This window comes from Procambarus clarkii, chromosome 69, assembly GCF_040958095.1.
Source record: "Procambarus clarkii isolate CNS0578487 chromosome 69, FALCON_Pclarkii_2.0, whole genome shotgun sequence".
NCBI classification, from domain to species: domain Eukaryota; kingdom Metazoa; phylum Arthropoda; class Malacostraca; order Decapoda; family Cambaridae; genus Procambarus; species Procambarus clarkii.
In genome coordinates, this window is record NC_091218.1 from 18039715 (window position 1) to 18062417 (window position 22703).

At 35.3% G+C, this 22703-nt stretch overlaps 1 protein-coding gene across 4 annotated transcripts in view; it reads right to left on the reverse strand.

Moving 5' to 3' along the window:
- Positions 1-3358: 3358 nt before the first annotated feature.
- The window catches only part of Slmap (Sarcolemma associated protein), a 102682-nt gene continuing 83337 nt past the window's right edge, over positions 3359-22703 (reverse strand). Inside the window, exons 8-20 of one of the 4 annotated variants that reach the window (XM_045765130.2) lie at positions 22389-22531; positions 22118-22253; positions 21305-21539; positions 19972-20115; positions 16744-16806; positions 13019-13191; positions 12601-12726; positions 11883-11982; positions 10963-11099; positions 9555-9732; positions 8683-9254; positions 8256-8393; positions 3359-3613 (exon numbers count right to left, since the gene is read on the reverse strand). In XM_045765130.2, coding sequence (XP_045621086.1) covers positions 3500-3613; positions 8256-8393; positions 8683-9254; positions 9555-9732; positions 10963-11099; positions 11883-11982; positions 12601-12726; positions 13019-13191; positions 16744-16806; positions 19972-20115; positions 21305-21539; positions 22118-22253; positions 22389-22531 — 2259 coding nt within the window. In that variant the 3' untranslated portion in view covers positions 3359-3499. Of the gene's footprint in view, positions 3614-6803; positions 7269-8255; positions 8394-8682; positions 9255-9554; positions 9733-10962; positions 11100-11882; positions 11983-12600; positions 12727-13018; positions 13192-16743; positions 16807-19971; positions 20116-21304; positions 21540-22117; positions 22254-22388; positions 22532-22703 lie in introns of those variants that run through there. The other 3 variants (XM_069311106.1, XM_045765131.2, XM_069311107.1) reach the window with 3 other exon arrangements.

Genomic DNA, 22703 nt, shown 5'->3' on the forward strand with positions numbered 1-22703 from the left:
CAGTCCATCGAGATCAGGTTCAGCAACCAAGGAGAGCATTGACAATAAAAGCATTCCCTTGCTCAAAACATTGGGTACCATAGTTCTATGGGCGAGTGTGTGCCTCCCCAAATATCCGGGTGTCAAAACAGAAGATGTCCGAAAGAATAATCAAGAATGGCAACAAGTCGGCAGGAAATGACAATTAGAGAGAAGAGAGGGGAGGAAAAATGAAATATAAGGAAGAGGAAACAGCTTCCAGCAAAATTAGTGAAGATGGCAGCAAGAGCATAAGGCTTCAAAAGGACAGAGGACTGTCCCATGGAGCATCACACCCCGGCAGCCACCCACGAAGCCCCCCCTCACGATGACAATGGGCTGGAAAGGGAGGGAGAGTATTAACCAAGGTAACCTTTTAACTTCTTTCCTGGATAAAAAACATTCATAGGATAAATAACATTTGTTGATGCTGAATATTTATATTTGGAAGCTTGTGAACATCTCATTGTTTAAATGTTCCGTTTCTTGACTGACATCCTAAGCGCAGCACATTATGAGCATTGGTGCCTGACCACAGTGCCCAATACTGGCAGCATTCATAAAGAGCAGAATATGCAACATGTTTATGACTTGGCAACATTGTTCTAGATTTGTTCAATAAAATGATGAGGGAATTTTTCCGCTCAGACTAATCGCCCCAAGATCATCTTCAGTACAGTACGTATAATTTTTACATGTCTAATCTGCCCTTTGATAAGCCTGACCAGGTTATGGTAGACTCTGTGCTTGGCTTGTTTGTACATGTGATTCATAAAAAACTGGATATACTGTAGTTTACATGACACCTATGAAATGTGCTAGATGGGACATACACCTTCTGACTCTCAATAATTAGATATAAGAACATCGTCTACATTAGAAACTTTCCCTCTGAGACTGAAGTATAAAAGCATGGATAAAACTCATAGGAAATAGGTTCATGTATTATGCCTGAAGCTCACAAAGTAACATCCTTTTTTTAAAATTAAGTGAACAAGAATTACAATAATAACATGATCTTGTATCAAACAAGCATAAATATCTACGAGTAAGTTTTGAATATATACTACTGAATAATGGCAGTATATAACTCCGTCTTTATACACAGTCTTGGTGACCATACGTCATTCTATTTACATGAGGTTTCCTACTGCAGTTTTCTGTACATGACTTTCAAGAGAGGTCAGGTGAGGTTGGCTGCAAAACCAAACAGGTGACTAGGATGCCTTTGTCAAGTTTAATCGAGCAATGTGTGTCAGGGAATTTGGCAGCTTCTGTATATACATTTCACTTTCCCTATCTTGACACAAACTTATGCTTGACGTAGCACTGACAAGACTTTCTTCAAAGTTTCCATGGGTTGCAAATTAAGTTGCTTCTAAATGACACTACATAAGACGTCCAAGCAGCTGGCACACCGCAACTGAGAAGTGTCCGTGTTACTTGTACAACGCTCAAGCTTTAGGAAGAAATTTCAATACCCCACTTTCCTTAATGTCCATCATGAAGTTATCACCAATGTCATTCAAGAGGTAATGGTGTAACCAATATGCTAATGACAAAAGGTACAGGATTAATAATGTTAAAACATGAGAAAAGAAAAGATACAATAATAATAATAATAACTTTTTATCACAGACAAAAGAACAGGTACGGCAACATATTGGCTACACCTCTCATATTACGCGTGCAAAATATATGCCGAATATAATTTTGTTTAGCCATTCAAGACAATTTTTATGACTATGATGAATACAGAACAAGATAATAACAAATGCTTGAATATTGTCTGCATGAACTGAATTCCATTTGACTTCAAGCTGATGAAAATAGTCACCATATCAAAACTAGCATTATTGCACAAAATTGTGAGCAAGATTGGACAATTGTAATAAATTTCATGTATTAATAGTAAAAGGCCCAACTTTAATATGTTGTGTGCCATCTGCACCTTGTGAATTGTTATATACCCTTCATTCAATACCATAAATCTTTGCCAATCCATACAACTTACAATGACTAAACCTGGGATTACAGTATTTAGATGCTTTATCATTTAAACAGCTGATTTGTCTAAGACTAAAAAGAATTTTGATTTTTATAAATAAAAATTATATATTATATTATATTATATTATATTATATATATATATATATATATATATATATATATATATATATATATATATATATATATATATATATATATATATATTTGTGTGTGTAAATTCATACTGTGTGTGTGTAAATAGACACACAGTGTATGTACTTACATATGTATGTATTCAATGCTGATGATAGGCAAAGTCAGGGTTATAAAATCTTTATATGTCTTTGTTAAGTGCTGAATATATCAAATTATTATTGTACTACTACCCCTCCCTCCCCCCCCCCCCCACCCCCAAAAAAAAAACTTATATCAATTACTGCAGCAATACATTTACATTAAGAATTTCTTAACTTTCATCATGAGCCTTCTCAGCTTTCATTATGTTAAGAAAACCAATATAAAAATAATATGCACAGTTGTAGCCATAGAGTTGATTTATCAGTTTAGAAAATATATCCAACAATTGGAAGGATACATTCCATGTAATAAAAATATGCAATCGATAGCAATGTTTCACAATAAGAAAAACTTATTTCACTTACCTATTTCACTGACTTATACAACCAAGATCTCATCTTTGTGTACACACTGCACTGCAATCTCTGATATTATATAATAACACCAGAGAAACTGTATAAATAAAAGAATCACAGGTTCTACATCATTTGTGCAACACATTTAAGAAAATCAACCTGTAATCATTCTAAACAGCTATAACAATTTTGGTTATACCAACTCCACAATCATTCTAGCAACATATTTGGCAAGCGAACAGTACCGCTGCATCTTGAAATATTCATTACATCAATATAAAACAAACACGACACCTGGGGACTTGTGGCCAGTGAAATGGATGACCAAGCTTTGATACTCTGGTCATCCCCCCGTGTACACATCCAAGATTGGTAATCTTTCCTTTGATTAGTCTTACAGTTAGAGTAGTTGAAGAGAAACAATTCACATATACACACATCACAAAACCTCTTCATACACTCAGTTCCCTGAGGAAGCAGATCCAGCAATATACTGCCTTCAGCACAATACTGAACCATCTCTCCACATAAATGGCTTAACTTCAATACCAAAAATCCAACTTGGCAATTAGAATCAAGAATGTTAAAATGAAGTACAGTACCAGCATGTTAATAACTGGAGATAAATATGGTGACCTAAGTAACATATTTATAAATGATTACATAAGGAACCATTAATTTTTTCTGTAATAGTAAATGGATTATTGAGATAATAATGACAATAGACAAAATACAGCATCAAAATTAATAATAATGAGGAGTGCCTTTGAAAATGAAAGACGGGATAATTTATTTCATACCAAATGTATAAAGATATTTGAAACTATTTATAATTGTATCTAGGATGGTGGGTGGAACTCTCTAGTTCCGGTGATGGAAGAGATGATGTCATAAAATGCAGTGAAGAAGCCCAGGAGAAGAATACACAGTGGCACGATGCTTAGCGCCACGGCCTGTTAGAGAGGTAAGAGAGCATGGCACATTTAGATACTGTGAGTAACTTAAAACTTATACAATTCTTAACAAATTTCAGAATTCTCCCCTTCCAACATATTCTGTTCAAATTGATAGATATTACAGGTATGCTGATGGCTTCTCTAGACAAAACCTATCAAAATATCAATATCAAAAATCAAAATATCTTCTAAATTTGCAAAATATCTTCTTCCAACAATATAATTTCCAGCATTAGTTAAGAATATCATGCAACTGATATTTTTCCTTAAGAGTATTCCTTCAATAACATTTAACTGCCTCCAAATTTTCACTTTAAGGCGACACATTTTGAGAGATGCATTTTAAAAAACATACCGAGTGAACTTTACTGTATATGAAAAGCTTCTTGAGCAGGACACACAGTGTAAGAGCAGGTCAACTCTGCATTCAGGTAGCTGAAAGCCTTACAAATGCTTCTTGGGTCGTAATGGTGCTAGGTAGACACTGGAGAATGCTCACTTCAACCCAGAATGACTACTCAAAGCCTATTAAGTACTCCTTAGCATCACATAGACCACTTAAGAGTGATCTAGCCAATTACCCATGCTGGAAGCTCACTGTTCTCGTGACCTCGCTCGTGACAGCTGTGGCCTCCCTTAGAGTCAAAAGTTTCCACATTCCGGTTATTTTATCTTGGGTATTTGTTGTCACTTGCTTTATAACCACTGCAAATTGACTTCCAAATGGATACTGATCAAGAACAGAGCCAATCCATGACAAAAGCATTGAAAGAAACACATAAGGAAAAGTTAAAGAGTTTTCGATGAAAGTATAGAAAGGCAAGACATATATACTTATATGCAAGTATCCCTTTACAGTATTCTATTGCGAACAATTTGATACCAAATTGAACGACGTAGCATGAAAATTGAGGTCAGAAAGCTAAAATGAGTATAAACCATTTATGGGTGGTGGTGGTGTACATTACACTGCTCAGCTGACCTTGAGGTGCGCGGCGAGTCACCCGAAGGGGCAGCGAAAGTGTTAAATGAGAAGGTGGTGGAGGCCAAAATCCTCAGTACAGTAATTTCAAAGCATCAGTTGACAAAGAGTACTGGGAAGACGGGAAACCCCAAGTGTAGCTCTCATCCTGTAACTACACTTGGGTAATTACACCTCTCTCAAGTCTCATAAGCACAAACATGCAAAATACAGTAGTACAAAATAGTGACAGGCATCAACACACTTGACAAGAAGCAAATTCTTGAAAGTGGCAACCTCAAGAACAAGGCCATAAATTCAAGCTTCGAAAAAAAAGATACCCACACAAATATATTAAAGTCCTCTTTTGCAAACACAGTTGTGGACGGTTGGAACATTTTCAACGAGAAAGTGGTTGATGCCAAAACCATCAGCAGTTTCAAAATGTCAGAGAAACAGGTTATAGGCAAGATTATACTCAATGAGTATAGCTCTCAATCAGTAACTACACATGTGTAATTACACACTTTATGGTCAAGTATACATGTACTGTACAGTATTTAGTTGCACATCTTTTCTTTTGAACATTCATTAATACTGTAATTTAAAAAATACAGCATCTGATAATGGAAAATTCAGATTAAATTTTATATTATTGATAAAAACAAACAAAATTTTTTGACAAAGTGGTTTTAATTTTATGTAATAATTGGGGCACAAATAAATCAGAAAAGCACTAAAGGATTAAAAATGCAAGCGGATTTCAACAGCATAAGCTGAAAAAGGCAAAAAGCAACACACACACCTGGTTAAGAACCCTAATGCAAAATACTGTAAAATGAGAAAAATAACAAATTTGATAATAAACCTCATTTATCCCTTTTTGAAAAGTGAAAGAATATAAAGTGAAAAACGATACATAAACAATAGTTTATGCATTGTGACCGAATGGAACTTAAGTGATGGTACAATCCCAAAATAGAAAAAACTTATTTTCATATTCCTTTGTTTTCTTTTGCCCTTAACAAGCTTCCAGAAAAGTTACTAGTATAAATTCTTAAATGACAGGAAATTAATTCGACAAGAAGTGTGATTTTAGGGAATTCTCCCATACTCGGGTCCAGGCACTACGTGACTCCTGTCCCCGGCCACTTTATTGATAGGTGGTTAAATGTTCAGTATAGCATGCATTTATTTGCATACATCACAAATCCACAGTTAGGTGCATTTAACAATTCAGACTAAATAAACATGCAATTACATTGTTAATTATGTTTCTAGCTTGTTATGGGTTTGTTAGAAAAAAACGCAGGCATTTCTTGACATGTCAAGTCTACCAATACATTTAGTCTTCATAACTATACACAAATTACAAAGGTATTAATACACCTGGATGGAAAATTATTTTAGTGCAATTATGATCATTTGCTTCTGGATTGTATTTTAAAAGATTATTAATCTCATATCACATAATAAATAGAAGGAAAATTACAGTGCAATAGTTATGATTGCTACAACACGTGAGATCATGGGATTACAAATTAAAGTATGGATAAGCTTGTCTTAAAATAAGACACACTTAAGCTGTCATTCTCCATCATATAAATATCTTGCTCCATTTTCAATGAAATGGGATTAGTGATTTACATATTTTTCCATGTATGAATTTAAGAACCAAATTTGCTTATTTAGTGACTTGATGGAAGTTATGGAGAAGTACTAAACACTCAAGTTGAAATTGTCTCAGAATTTAGAATAAAGCATGTAACTATTACAAGAGACTCACCAACTCTGTAAAAGTTATAAATGATATGTTTGAATATAAACTATTGCAAATTATAAGTGAGCCATTTAATGTAGAAATTTATTACCAAAATATTTTGTAAAAAAAAAGACAATTCCCCATCCAGCAAATCCACACAGCCTCACACTGTTATAGAATCCAAGTAGAAAAAGCATAGGGAGAAGATCAAGAAGAAAAGTAATTATCTAATCCCTCACTTTACTCTCCCTACAACACTCCTGCAACTAGCAACACACGGCACCAGTTGTGCCATCAATTACCTGTAGGTGTGACTTGTGGTCGGGCCGAGGCAGCAACAACCTCTTCCCAAGGGGCCTTCTAAGAGCCTTGCAGGGCTTACATTCGCTAATATCTCAAGGCTTCTGGGACTGGCTCAGACTAACTTCTCTGTCGCACTCAGGGATTATATTTAATTCTCTCGATTTTTTTTTTTATATTAGAGGACTTCTACATATCTTTTTTACAAACAATAGCTATATATACATACTGTAGTTATATTACATAGATACAACAGTAGAAGGGATGCTATGCAACACTAGTTTATATATACTAGTAATATTAGCTTAAATCAATATCAAGGGGAAACTGTACAATCTAAATACACTTTAATATAACCTATACTGTACATCAGTAATACAAATCTTGGCACAATGATCACACACGTTGATCGAAAATAGGGATTTTTTTTAAATCTATAATTCCTCTGTTTCTTCTGTACATTTTGCAATAACTTGCCAAACAACAAGCTTTAGTGCATGTGTGTTAATAACAGGCAAACTCGGATGTGTAAAAGCTTTGCTTATTTCTTCCTACAAAAGGCTTTGAAGAAATTCAGAGCCAAGAACCAGAGCCATCACCACAACTCCCAAGACCCATGTTGGGATCGTCTGGGGGGAGAGCAATAAACAACCAAACGTAAGAAAACAGTCCAATGTGCCTCAGCATGCTTCATGTTTTGATGAAAGATGGATTTATGTGAAACTTTCTCTAGAAATATAATAAAAAATGCTTATATTTAACTGACAAAGTCTTATCAAGTCCTAAGACTTTTAGACAAGAGCTTCATTACTCTTCCTTGCTCAGACAAAAACAGCAAATAAATATAAAACAAAATTTACTCAAAGAATTGTGGACAAATGTAAGGGAATTTTTTTTTTGTTTACTTTGTCTTATGATTTCTAAGATAACGTACTTTATCTTAGCAAGCAAGATGGAAAAACAATCAAACAAGCCATGAAAGTAATCCAGTCTCATCTTTCAACGGTCTATAAAACAGAATTCCAGAACTGCAAGTGTTATGATAAAAAGTTGTACTCCAGCTAAATTTTTGTTTAAGAATTTCATCAAACTGGAAGCTAGTTTTGAAAATCAACTCAAATATGGATTTATTGTCTTCCACATGTAAGACAACACTTGCAAGTACTTGGCAGTCACGCTGAGGCAAGTGGACAAAACAAAGGAAGTAAAGTCCCCTTATTGTTACACTCAAGATAAAGGGGAAGCCTGAAAAAGCTGAATAAAGAACTCAGGCTGAAAAAAAAAACCTATCGGTGCTTAATTTAAAAACATGCAAAAGATTTCTTTTAAGAAGACAGAAAAATTATATTTGATTATAAGACAGCAAACAATAAGAAGACTTCCTATTATACAAAATATACATAGCAAAACAACTTTAAAATAATATCAAAATGAATGAAAATTGCTAAAAACAAGAACAATTTCAATTGCTGAACTTCAGCTCTAAAAGTATAACAAAATAAATTATAAAAGAAATTGATGAGCAAAATTTACAAGTTACTTAAACAAACTATAGACAAAAAATGATATTCAACAGGCTCAAATATTGAAAGATTACAGACTATAATTGAACATACCATCTTGTTTTGTACGGCCAGGAGCTCATAATCTTCATCCACTATGCCGAGCTTACTCCGTAGTTGATTACGCTCTTCCCTCAAGGAAGCCAACTCCTCTTGAAGCTTTTCCAGCTTGTTTGATACGAATGATGTGTCCTGAAAGTTAGGTGAAAAGCTTTTATTATTCGTCATTCAGTGTACCTGACTGATAAGACCCATAAAAAATAAGCAAAGTGAAAGCCAAGAGAGGCCATAAAATACAACAAATTGTAGGAAATGTAAACTGTGAGGTACTACTGTATTTTGGTATTAATAAAATTACTGTTTGGTAATGTAATGTAAATGATATTATACATCACTTACATTACTACAAAGTAAATGCTGTATAATATTTATAAGCAGAAATATTATACATCATTTACATTGTAGGTTCTGTATTAGTTACCTTCAAAACTGGCGTTATTAATCCATCAATCAAATCTTGTCGAGTATCATTCAGATTTTCGCTACTTTTCCTCTTTTCAGTTTCTAGTGTTTGTTGAAGAATGCGTTCCCTCTCCTGCAAAGAGGCACATTCTTTCCGAGTCTGGGATAGCTCTTCATTTAATTTTATCAGGGTATTTTTTAATTCACTAAGCTCTATTTCTTTGGCTGTAACCGATTGACTGGTTTCGGGAGAGTGTATGTTGTAAGTCTGAGTTCCAGAATTATCTGGTGTATTGCTAACTGATATTCTTGAGGAAGACACTGAAGTTTCATCTGCACTTGGGTTGGTAGTACTCTCCTCGGTGGATCCTTCCCTTGTTGCTGGAGGGGTGTCACATTCGTCGAGGGTGTCATTTCTCAAGAATTCATTACTGCCAGAGGGGACGCGAGATGGAGGAGGAAGAATCAGGGGCGTTGTCGGAGAGGCCTGGTTGAACTGCAATCTCTCCTCAAGCCCTACTATCCGTCTCTTTAGAGATTCGGCTTCCTGCACACTAAGGCTTGCTAATTCTTCTGCCTCACTTAGTTTCTCTGGGGAAAAAAATAAAAAATAAGGAACATGAGCATATAAATAAATTTGAAGTGTGAATGAAATGGGAAATCACCATATGTGAAATGTAAACTCAGGAATCCCTTATTTGAAACAATAACTTTAAAACATTGAATCAATCTATCTATATCTATATATCTATCTATATCTATAGATATCTATCTATATCTATAGATATAGATATATATATATATATATATATATATATATATATATATATATATATATATAGATCTCTCAATATGACGTGAGCTTCATAACAATGATTATGTTTCTTTTACCTCTAAGTAATCGAGTTTCCTCCTGAGCAGCCTGAACCTTCTGTTGCTCGTCCCTTAATCTTAGTGTAAGGTTTGACAACTGCATCTGCACCTCTTTAGAAGAATCCTCAAGACGGCTCACTTGATTTTGTAGTGATCCAACTGTTTTCACCTTTTCACTCATTAAGGCTTCACTAGCCTATAAAAGGAAACAGAATTAGGCAAGCAAATGATACGTATGAAAAAGGGAATTTACATTTTCAGCCTGTCCACATACATATGTAAATCTGCTAGATAAACTGTTATCATCTGCAAGCAATAATATTGTACTGTATTGAAAAACGGATCAGGAAGCAACACAATCAATGTACGAGATACAAAGTTGAAAGAACAAAGTGGGTAGAGGCAGTTTTTTCGTAGGCAAGAGAGAACACGACACAGAAGGCAGATGGAAACAAACAAGCCACAAACTAAATATTTGTATGCACTGAGTGAGAGAGAAGTGCAATGAGCTCTCATCATGTGTAACGGCAGTAACCACCATTCACATCATTAAGAGTAAGTATGACCAAGTACTGAAACATTGGGAATAATAAATGCACCAGGAGCAACAACCACGAGGAGGGTCTTCAAATTGGATATCACTCTCTATAACTAGAACTAGGTTAGTACATGTGCTACTCCCTACACTAACTCTCTACATCATGTAACACAACACATCCAACTCCTTCCTTGTTTGTCACTCTACAAAGTTCTTCCTTTAACTTTGTCCCATATTTTCCAAGTTCATGAAGGCCATTTACACCTTGCAATCTTTCTCACGTGTCTAAAGGAGCTGTCACATCGGCAAGAAAAATAATATATGCCAAACCAATGCTGGTACTTTAAGACACTCGTGCTCTCTAGGGATGGAATATTCTTGCACACTAATGGCCCTATTCAAAGCTGGAAAAGCTGCTGACCTGGAGAATGTGTAGAAAACTTTTACTACTTGAATCCAATCAATAAGACATCTAAATTATTTGGAGTGCTTAAAATCCCTCAAACTGTACTCCTTGGAGTGTAGGCACAAGAAATACATAATTTACATCCAGAAAATATTAGAGGGATTGGTTCTTAACCTGCACACTAAAGTAATGCCTTAGGAGGAGGCAGGAGGCATGGAAGAAGGGGAAAAATAGCCCCACTAAGAAGTAGATATACAACAGGAACTCTAAAATAATATTATCATTACAGGCCTAACACTTCAACACCCTCGTTCTCAATTACACGAGGTATAACAAGTCAACCTCTTTTGATATTCAAAAGGGCAACTTGATAAACACCTCCAAAGGGTACCCGAGTAACTGGGGGTGCAATTTATATTAGCGCGTGTGTGCAGCAGTGTTCAAGTCTTTGAGTCTTATTGACCACATCATCAACTACTTACAGCTAATTGTTGCCGAAGGTTGGAAGCTTCATGTGATGCTGTGATGGCTGCTGTAGATGCCTGCGCCAAATCGTCCCGAATACGAGTTACTTCCTTTTCTGAATCCTCTTGTGCTTTTCGATTAGATTCCAAAAGTTCTGGGGCAGAATTACCATCATTAATTTCTTAGCCATAACATCTTTATTAAAAGGCAAAATATATTACAGTACCTTTACTTGCATCAAAATGATGTTCAAAAGCTCCCCACGGAGCTGAAGATATCCACGGTTGTTCCGGCAATATTTCTTATACTCACTGGGAGGATGTTGAACAACCATGGACCTCTGATGTTTATACAGTGTTTTCTGATTGTGCCTATGGCAGTCCTGCTCTTCACTGGTTGTATTCTGCATTTTCTTCCATGTTGTTCACTCCAGTAAGTTGTTATTTGTAAGGGGTATTGATCCCTTATGGGTATTTTACCCTTAAGGGGGGTCCCTTAAGTATTTGTAAGGGGTATTGCTAATATCCATTACACCACTTTCCTTCTCCAAACAACATTTTTTTTTTTAATCATTTAACAAAGCTATAAAGTGAACAAATCCACAAGGGCCGTGACGGGGATTCGAACCTGCGTCCGAGAGCATCCTAGACGCTGCCTTAATCGACTGAGCTACGACATGGTCAAAAGGCACATGCTCTTGTGGATTTGTTCACTTGATGCATCACGCAATGGTGATTTCTGTGTGCTATAAAGTGAAGCTCAGTGATTTAATATAGTGAATATCTAAAATCCCATTGTAAAAAACAAGAACAAAAATGATTGAAGGCAACACAAATTGGAGGATTAAGAACAGATTGAACTAATGAGAGAATAATTTACTGTATTTATTTCCCTAGCATTTATAAGGGGCAAACAAAAATCACTTTCTCGTACAAACCTTGAAGTTTTAAGATGTCAGAGCGTAATATTGATTCTTGGGCTACCTCCACTTCCTTTTCCTCATCTTTATCCTCCAAACTACCATTAACATTCGAGTCCTGTTAAAAAGTTAAATTTGTCATAACATCTTAATCTTTAGAGACATCTTAATGACAACTTTACTTGACAGCAAATTTACCCCCTTCCCTCACCCAGCACTCTCGCGGTGTGCATCACACACAAAATAACTTGAATATTTCCTTTTTTTTTTTTTTTTTGCATTTTCCTTGCCTTTGGCATGCACATGTATTACATTATAAAAAAAATGGGGGAAGGGTACACATAGCCAAAGAAGAACATTTGATAACTACACTTTAGGGTAAAGGGGTTAATCTCCAATACTGGCCTTTTTATACTCTACAGTATAGTACTAATATTTAACCAACCCATAGTCTAAATTTCTTAATGACATCCACACTCTTTGTGCCTTTATAACAAACTTCAATTCATCTTGGGTTTCCTCCATTGTTCCAATAACATTTCTAGCTATCAACATCATCCCCAATACACATTGAATTTACATTGAAGCACTTTAATATATTAATTCAATCATTTTCCAAGTCGATTGAGAACAGTACTTTTTTGTTATTATCTAACTCGACTCTAGATCTTCTAAGTACGTACTACATTTTTCACAATGTTGATAATAAAGTAAAATAACAAAATGGATGTTTTACCATGCATTCCTTGGTCGGGATGATTGTGAGAGTAGTGTCTGCATCACGGGAATCATCCAAGTCATTCGGTCTTTCTTCGTCTTTGGTATCATCTTCATTTAGTTTGTCTTTACTTTTTATAGAATCCTGAGAAAACAATTAAGAATGAAAAATCTATGTTTTTATCAAGGTAAGCCGCTTGCAAAACAAGGATCTTAGATAATGCAATATATTGCAAACACAGATTCTTTAAGACAAACAGGCCATGGGTACAAAAATTGAGTTTAGTTATCCAATATTTCTTACGCGTTTAACTGGAAACAAAACCTATTTCTATTTATTTTCTATTCTATTTATAACAAAACCTTCGCTATTTATGGAATTACTAATGTTGCGTTTATTACATACAATAAAATAACAATTAAATAAATTACAGTACCTTCTTTTTCCTTACAAGAGTGTTGTCGTCGTAGATGTCATCATATATCACAGGGATCTCGGACACCACCTGGTACTCCCGTAAACGATCCTCTAAGGTTACTATCTGGGCTTGTAGGTGCTCTGCTAATGCTGTGCTCGCTCCACTCTTGGCTTTGTTGTCGGCAAGTTCCTCTGTTTAATACAAACCAAAGAATTTATTCAGATACCATTTATATACAACACATCTAGAATAATACAAAAATTAATAATAATAATAATAATAATAATAATAATATTGTGATCATGGAAAATGCTATAAATTTTAAATTGTCATGCAACAGCAAGCATGATTTAGGTAAAACAATGATGATATACACCCTATGTATTATGAAATCCATAAAGTCTGTAAATGTGATATAATACATCACATGTTGCTGCATGGAAGGTATATTTCAACCCTAACAATGGTGTTTTGCTTCACAAGTGTTGGGTTTGATTCCACACTACAACTGGCATATTACACGACTCAGAAGTGATGTAAACAATAATAATAACAAAAACACTCAACAATTTACACCTGTGCAATATTTAACATCCACTAAAGGAATGAATTATTATATACTGTATCCTATGATCTTCAAAAGGCTTTTATATTTTAATTGCCATACAAGCACTAATTAATTACTGCATACTATCATATAAAAACAAATTAATTACACTGTGACCTCCAAAATCTGCATCATATTATTCCATATTTCCAAACAATAGATAGTTTTTTTTACTATTCGTTACCCACTTCTACTGAGTTTTCTTGGAGCAAATGATGTAATACACATTTCCACATAGACATACAGTATATCAACAATGACTGTATTCATATAAATAATAATTCTGCACGAAAAAATAAAAACATTAATTTGTTCTTACTAGCATTTTCGTACCACAGACTGGAGTTGGTAATCCAGAGGCCATAAAATACAGTTACAGGTGCTATATGTCTTGGCGGATGACACTTTAATCATAAAAAATAGCATCCCGAAACTAGAGGCCATCTTATAGACCAGGTACAAAAATAGGGGTTATCTTGAGATGATTTCGGGGCTTTAGTGTCCCCGCGGTCCGGTCCTCGACCAGTCCTCCACCCCCAGGAAGCAGCCCGTGACAGCTGACTAACACCCAGGTACCTATTTTACTGCTAGGTAACAGGGGTATAGGGTGAAAGAAACTGCCCATTGTTTCTCGCCGGCGCCCGGGATCGAACCCAGGACCACAGGATCACAAGTCCAGTGTGCTGTCCACTCGGCCAACCGGCTCCCTTAAAATTTCACTCAAAATTCCAAACTATAATTTGTAAGCTATTAAGATTGTAAATAAAAAAACTCAAAATCCGGTACAATCATTCGTAGCGGAGAGTCAGCAAAGGTTGCTGGGGTTTCTTATCTTCTCAATAATATTAAATGTCCTTGCAGTAGCACATTTATTAAGATTCCTTGGCCACTTCAATGACTTAACTTAAAACTTGCTTCAGACTTTCTTCCTCTTGCTAGTTGCTCCATGATAATGATACAAATTTCTTAAACTGGTTCAGACAGAAACTAGCAATAGATCAACATGAATCTCTTTGTAACTCTGCTTCACCAACCTACTGGTAATGCCCACCACCTCAGTCAACGTGACATCACATGTATGATATGTGAACAAATTGATCATGGACTTTAGTTAAATTACCAACTACCACTACAGACAACAGTCTATTGTATTTACCTTATTATGTGCCTCATTGATATCACAGACAATTCAAACAATTTACTGGTACTGTATCATATCATTAAGATATGATACCTTGTAACTGGTAATACCTGTACATTCAAGGTATTGAATTCATATCACCGTTTGGGGTTCACTGACCTAAACTTCACCACAGATTGTTATGGTATTTGAGGTCATCTTGTATCACAGATATGAGCTAAAACCACGAGACTGAAATTTGTAAGTTGTCTTATCTGGCGAGATATACAGTGCAGTACTATACTGTACTACTTTGTAATAGCCACTGTAAACTCTCATTATGAAGAGCCTTAAAATCCTCTAAGGCTCACTGTTTGATGTCATTCTTTTTTCTGGAGACTAACTGTGCACCATCAACAGTCAGGTAAGGCTACAGAGATACATATATTATTGGCCAATACCATCCCAATCCTCATGCTTAGAAACTTTCAATGTTTTTTGTCACTTCTCTTTCCTCCACTGCTCCCCATTTTAAAAACTATATGGTCTAGTTCTTGTTTTTTTATGTCAAGGAACAGCACTAGTAGCCGGTCGAGGGAGGGAGGGAGCCGGTCGGCCGAGCGGACAGCACGCGGGACTTGTGATCCTGTGGTCCTGGGTTCGATCCCAGGCGCCGGCGAGAAACAATGGGCAGAGTTTCTTTCACCCTATGCCCCTGTTACCTAGCAGTAAAATAGGTACCTGGGTGTTAGTCAGCTGTCACAGGCTGCTTCCTGGGGGTGGAGGCCTGGTCGAGGACCGGGCCGCGGGGACACTAAAAGCCCCGAAATCATCTCAAGATAACCTCAAGATAGTACCAATGTCACACTCCTGTGCTGCTATCACATTCCTCTAGTAACTTGGCCATATTATCCATGGCATGAAAGTTTTTCTTATCATTATCTCATCTACCCACACTATTCTTGCCTCACAATATGGCGTCAATTCGCAAATAATTAAAAATCAGAAGAATAACCAGTGAAAATGCTTCGGTAACAATAGTTCAGACAACATGCACTCTCACTAGGGCTACAAACACAACAGAATATGCCAAACTCTTAAAAATGTATCGTCCTGTACAATAAAAGTTTAGTAAAACAAAAAAATAAATGCATAACACTATTTTGAATAATAATTACAAATAAAAAAGCAAGGTTAGCTAAAATAAAATAAAATGAATCAATCTGAATTTCAAAACATTCCCCTCAGTTACAGGATTATCAGTAACAGAAATTAGAATTCTGGTGAAGCAGATTTGATCTATTATTTAAAGGTATCAGTTATATGGAAGTTCATATTTTGGAGGTTGCAGTGTACTACTCTTTTCTGTACAACTACTAGTTCATTTCTTTATTTCTTGGTAATAAACCCAAACAAGCTAACTTCTCAGCCAATATTTTTATGGTTTCCTAAAAAAAAAAAATGAAAAGTCAATCAAATAAACAATGAAAACTTACCAGGACTGCATTAAAACTCTCCATATAAGCATCTGTTTGTTGCAACACAAAAATCTTGATATCACTACAGCATAACTCAAAAAAGTGCTTTCAGAATAAATGCTAATCACACAAAGAGCAAAGCCATACAGTAACTACTGGTAAAATAGCTCTTTTCTACAATTAGTAATTCACATGCAATACAGGCAGAAAAACAAGATGGAGGCAACTAATACTATCAATCAAGTTTTTTATGTACACGCTACAATTAGCTAAATGGTAATGGTTTAACATGATATAAGATGAAGATAACATTTACTATTTACTGTACTGCCTTCCTAGTCCAACTTGATTCTGATTTATATGTAAATTCTGGCATCTTACCTGCTTACACTGATGTAATTACTTGGACAATATGAACAATCAAATCTAGCAATGTATTTATGGATTATGGATTTATGATTTCTTAAAAAAAATGTCTATAAAATTATTTAGTTAATATTGGGATTCAAGTAAAAGCCAGGATGAGATGGAAACTCACCCTGGAGGCGGGCGCGCGTGCTCAAGCATCCAGCCTCCGCACTATCTGCCAGCTCAGCTTCATCTAGAGTAGACAGACAGCATTGTCCGTCAGCGTTAGAATCATTAGCCAAGGTGTATTCATTCACTATCATCATGAGCATCAGTTAAGGTCACCAGCCACACTCAAAACATACAATTATTACAAATTTCAGTTTTATAAGCAGCTGATCTTTTCACTTCAGAACGAGACATGTATCACCTTTATTTTTTATTGAAATGACAATCGATAAATGATAATGTACACAATTCATTAATCTACACGTGCAGATTAATTAGTCCCTAATTAACCTTGCCTGCAAACAAGACTAGTAAACACAATGATCACGACAAGTAAAGCTACTATGAGCCATTTGAAGGTCCAAGCAGCTAAAATGAGGAGAAATGCTAATTAGGAAAAAAGATAACTTGGCCATAGTCAAAGTTACAAAATTAAAAAACTATCTCCTATTTTTGATCACTGTACTGTATATAGAGTGATGAGAGCCCTTAGGTGCACATGGAACAGAGCTCTCCATTGCAAATATAGAGAACAGAGTGGTACCACATGGTATATGGACATAAGAGTATTCTACAGTAAATAGCAAGGAGAGGGTACTCAGTTGTAAATAGAGAAAAGGGAATATTCCACAGTAGATAAAAGCGGGTACTATAATATACTGCCAGCAGAAGTAAACAAAAATCTTGAGGGGACATCTACCATACTGTTTTGTTGAGTGATATAAAAGAAATGTTCAAGGGTTCAGCTGGGGCCTTCATCAAAAGTATCTGGTCAAAATTAGGCTACAATAGACTGGATAGGAGGAACACCAGACCTATGTTTAATGACTAGACACAAAACACACAAATTTAAGAAAAAAAAAAAAGGATAGGAGGAGACGGGATAACACACAACTTCCATGTTATGACTTGCACCACCTTCATAATTAATCCAGTAGCCATTTGCTTGCACTTGGAAAGAACTACTAGGGAAGAATGACGACTGCCTCAGAGAGTACATTCAAGTGAAACAGGAAGACAAGGTGATGTTGGAAATATGAAGCGGACCACCACCACTAGTCTATACCAAAGAAAAATGTGTGGGGAAGGATCTATACCAAAGAAAAATGTGTGGGGAAGGAAAGCCCATTTTGTTTCCTCACAGAATGGGTTCTACGGGCAACTTAGACCAAACGTAGATAATAAGTTAATAAGACTCAAAATTACACACCCAACTCACATATCTGAAATATAGGGAGTGACAACTTTCAATCTATCCTGGACCACTATCAAGTCATTAAGAACAGTGGTAGACGAAGTCAATATATAAAGATTAAAGTGAAAGGCAAGAAGACTAACGTATAGGAATAAAGGTAAGGGAACAAGGGCTAATGACAAAGAGAATGAGGTGAAATATAGACAATATAGAACATAATAGAAAGAAGAGAGAGATATCCTATATGAGCTAAAGGCTAAATGATCTACCACATGAATATAAAATGAACGTATGGCAAATGAGTTTGCATACCAAATACTTTTTTAACATTTAAATATGTACATTGTTCCTCTTACCATGGAAAGATCAGATTTGCAAATATATACTGTTTGTAGTAAAATATTTTGTCACTCATTAATATTTCATCAGTCATGCAAATATCTGCCAGATATTAGTAAATTCAAAGTTAATAATTTTATAGTACAGTATTAATAATAATGACACACTACTGAAAGTCTATGTGCTTTTTGCTTTAATAGCCCAGACAATCCTTCAATATAACCCTCACTTTCCTCTCATCATAACTCTACATGACTCCACTCACTGCTTCAAAGACAAAATCTAACCATATTATCAGAAAAAGTGAATATGATTAAGTAGGCAATGGAAAGAAAGAAGTGCCAAATGACAAAATTATATATTTATAGAAATAAAGATAAATACACAGTTCATCTCTGTGTGTGTAATGTGTTGCTACCCCAGAAAACCCCCTCTCTTTCTCTCTCTCTCAGAGCAGGGGACTATGACAGAGGAACCCCAAGTAGGCCAAAATAAGCACCCAATCCATTGTTCTATATTCTTTATGCATTCCTAGCATCTTTTTGGTTAGCAGTCAACTACCTCTTTCCATCGTGATACTCGTTTTCTAATCACAAACTTTGAATTTCTCTTTACAATTGTATTGCCAATTATCACTCCGCTTTGTCCAAATCACCATAGAGCAATTCTCTGAACCCTTTCCACTACCTTGTATCTTTGCCCTCTGCTGTCCAACATATTCTATACACATCTCTATTCCTTACTTCAACCATTTTTACATACATACAGGTAGTGTATATATATACATTATCACTACCACATTTTCCACTTTCAGACTGAAGAAAGGTGAGCAATAGGTTATAAAAGGTTATACTGTACTTTGAACTAATAATAAAAAACATTAAAAATATTATTTGTTCATTCATTATATCATTCACAAATACAACATATAGTGACATGGATAAGCATTAACACACTCCAGCAGTTATTGAAGATTACAATATACTGTACTAGTTATGAACATTCAGTCAAATTCACACCTAAGTCAAATAACAATCATCAGACCCTTTTATTGGTAGCAGTCTGAGGTGGAAATGTAAAACAGAGCCAACAATATTGATGACGATATTGATAACTGGGATAATATTGACAATATTGATAACTGGGACAACTATGTAGATCATAAAGAAAAGGGAAGAAATACTGATGAATTTGAAATGGAAATTACAGAATACAGTATTCCAATAGTTATAGAAATACTGTACTCTGCAGCCTTTTGGGTTTCTAACAAGAAAAAAATTAACAAAATGTGTGTAGAAACAGAGAAAGCTGATGAAGAGTAATATGTCACACAACACGAAAGTATATTGTATTACAATGTTCCAAAATGATGACAAACTTGTAGTTATGACAAAGAAAGCTACCGATAATTGAGATGCATGCCAACTAAATTCAAAGCAAGTTAAATGTCTACATTGAACTATATACTGTGCTCTAAGTGGCATGAAAAGAAAATTCATTAAGTGTTCAAAACGCACACACGCGCACACACACGCACAAACACACCCTCAATTAGAGGCACTACAAATCCTTCATTAATAAAGTCAAGTTACACATGCATTAATAATCTACATTTCTGGTATGCTTAGAGTACTGTACTTCGCTGTGAATACTTACGTTTGAGCTGGGAAACATTTGCCTCGGCTTGCCTGAGTTCATCCTGAGCAGTTTGAAGGCGGTCCTTTAGTGTATGGATCTCCCTCTGTGTTGTTTCTAGGGCTTGTTTGATGTCACAAGGCTCTATACTTAACATATCCACACCTGCAGATATCAATGATATTGTAACCACAAAGCATCAAGCACAAATTTCTCCACTGATCATACAAATTAATAAATTAACCACAACTAATTACAGGATTTTGTTTAATACAGTATTTACATAAACATCCCATTTCTTCTTTGCCTTATTATGCATACATTAAGCAAATTTCTGATTTTCAAAATGTAATAAAAACGTACCCTAACAGAATGGTAAGGCTTTATTCATTTTTATTTCATTTCATTTTGATTCACTATGGAATGCTAGTTAACGTGCCTAAAGACATGGGTTAAAGTATGCTTAGTCGATACAATTTCTTAAAAAAAAATAAGAATAAGGTTTTCACATTAGATAACCAACAGAGTATAATCTAAATTTACCCTTTAGCTCTCGCAAGTTTTATGTGCAACCTCCTCATGACAACTTAAATCTCACAGCTGAGAATGACCCCAAGGGACGTTTTCATTAATGGGATACCGACAATGACCTATATATCTGTCCATTATTAAAATGCCCCTGGAATAACAAGGGCCATCAACAGCAAGTCTATGAACTCACCACAGTCCCAGTCATCTGGAACGCTTGACTTAATTACACAATTCAGGGGAACAAGGTTTCATAGAAGGATGTTCCAGCTTCTGACAGTTGCTGGGCTACTATGATTGGTTATACAGACTTTTGGAAAGACTTTGGAAAATGTAACCAAGGTGTACAAATCAAATTTGTGCAAGTTTATCAAGATGATAAAATGCATCCCAAAAGGATACTTTTGGGATGCTTAGGCTATTTATACCATCCTTAATGGTGTCCAACCACTGGGACTGTCAGGAATTGAATGCTGTCTTGCAAGAAACAAGACCATCACCCTACTGTCCACCTGAAGTGGCTGGACACCTAGTGTAATAGCATAAAATATGTTATCAACAAATAATTAGAACCCCAAGAAGATAGTTTTTCAATCTAACAAGCCAAATATAAATGAATAACTGCTAAAGCTCTGCACCTCATAAGAAAATAGATCATTAAACAGACAAACTCAGTTTAGTAATCAAGCAGAACTAGAAACACGAGAAAATAGTTACTTTTAGAAAGAAAAATAACAACGAAAGTACCAAAGTAAACATAGAATTTCCATTCCTTTCATATTACATAGCAACACATTCTCTTAAAAACAAAACAAATTAAGTGTACCTGAAGAGTCTTTAACTGGCTTTATAAGTCCACTTATTTCACCATTTTTAATATTCTCATATTTTGCTTTCATGGCACATAATTGTTCTTTGGTGAAGTCACTTTCTGCTGTTATACTTTCTATTCTAGCCATTAATTTATTTTCTTCACTAGATTTCTCAGATAATTTGTTTTGTAGTTCTTTTTTCTCCTGTTCGTAGTTTTCTTCTGCATCCTTTAACTGGTCCTCTGCAGCCTGCAAAAATATCAAACTTATGATTATATATGAATATACATAATTATATATATATCTGGGTCATACAGAAATGAGTCTAATAAAGTATATTATGCCTTGAAGTTAGCAAAATATGCTTTAAAATCCAATTCAAATTCAATCCCAAAAGCAATAGGCAAGTTTACCTGCACTATTATGCACATAGGAAAGGTTGACTTGACCTTAACCAGTAACCACACATGAAGGTTACCTGCCAAGGTACGCACATGCAGGTACAGTACCCTGCAAGGTACTCATAGTTAATGTTGCCTAACGTCCACTATGTCCACTATGTAGACAACAAATACGTCCAAAACTCTGCCTGTTCACCTGCTTGCCCCACACATTGCTGCATCATATACAGTAGAACAACATTCAAATTTGTTGCTCTTCTATAAAAAGCTAAAACAATACTGACGTGAGGATCATTATGGAAATATAACCCAAAATGACTACAGTACACCTCTGGGGGGCCCCTATTAAATATGGGTTAAAATCAATAGCTAAAAATTAAGAGATAGTTACAATAAATAAGAAACATTGGATTTGTTAATAACCACCTTTAATTTTTCTGTTAGTTGTGCAACTTGTTCACTTTGAGCAGACTGCTTCTCTAACAATTCAACAAGCTCCTTTTGAGTAGTTTCAAATATTTCCTTCATATGAGCTAATTCATCTTCTGATGTACTTAATGTTCTGGAAAAAGAGGGAAGAAAGTTACAAAGTAAAATTAAATTCCATCAAATATTAATAGCACAGTACTGTATATGCTTTTACCACATGAATGATAAAATTTAAATCTTTCCTGAGCAGATACAGTACAACATTTACCTTTCTAAATCTGCAAGTTTTGTGACAGCATCTAACTTTTCCTGTAAAACTCGTCTCAGTGATTCTTTGGCAGTGGTTTCGTACTGACCCTTCTCGTCCAGTAATCTCCTCATCTCTTCTCGAACACTGTCTTCAGGGTAATTCTACAGTGCAAGAGACATTACAATATTAGCAGACATGAATATTTAGTTGTAGTTTATCCCTTCTGTCTTTATGTTACAAATACAATACATAATTACTACCCAATTAAGATTCTATTCTATACACTACAAATATTACAATTGTTATCATTAACGACTACCCAGAACACCAAGA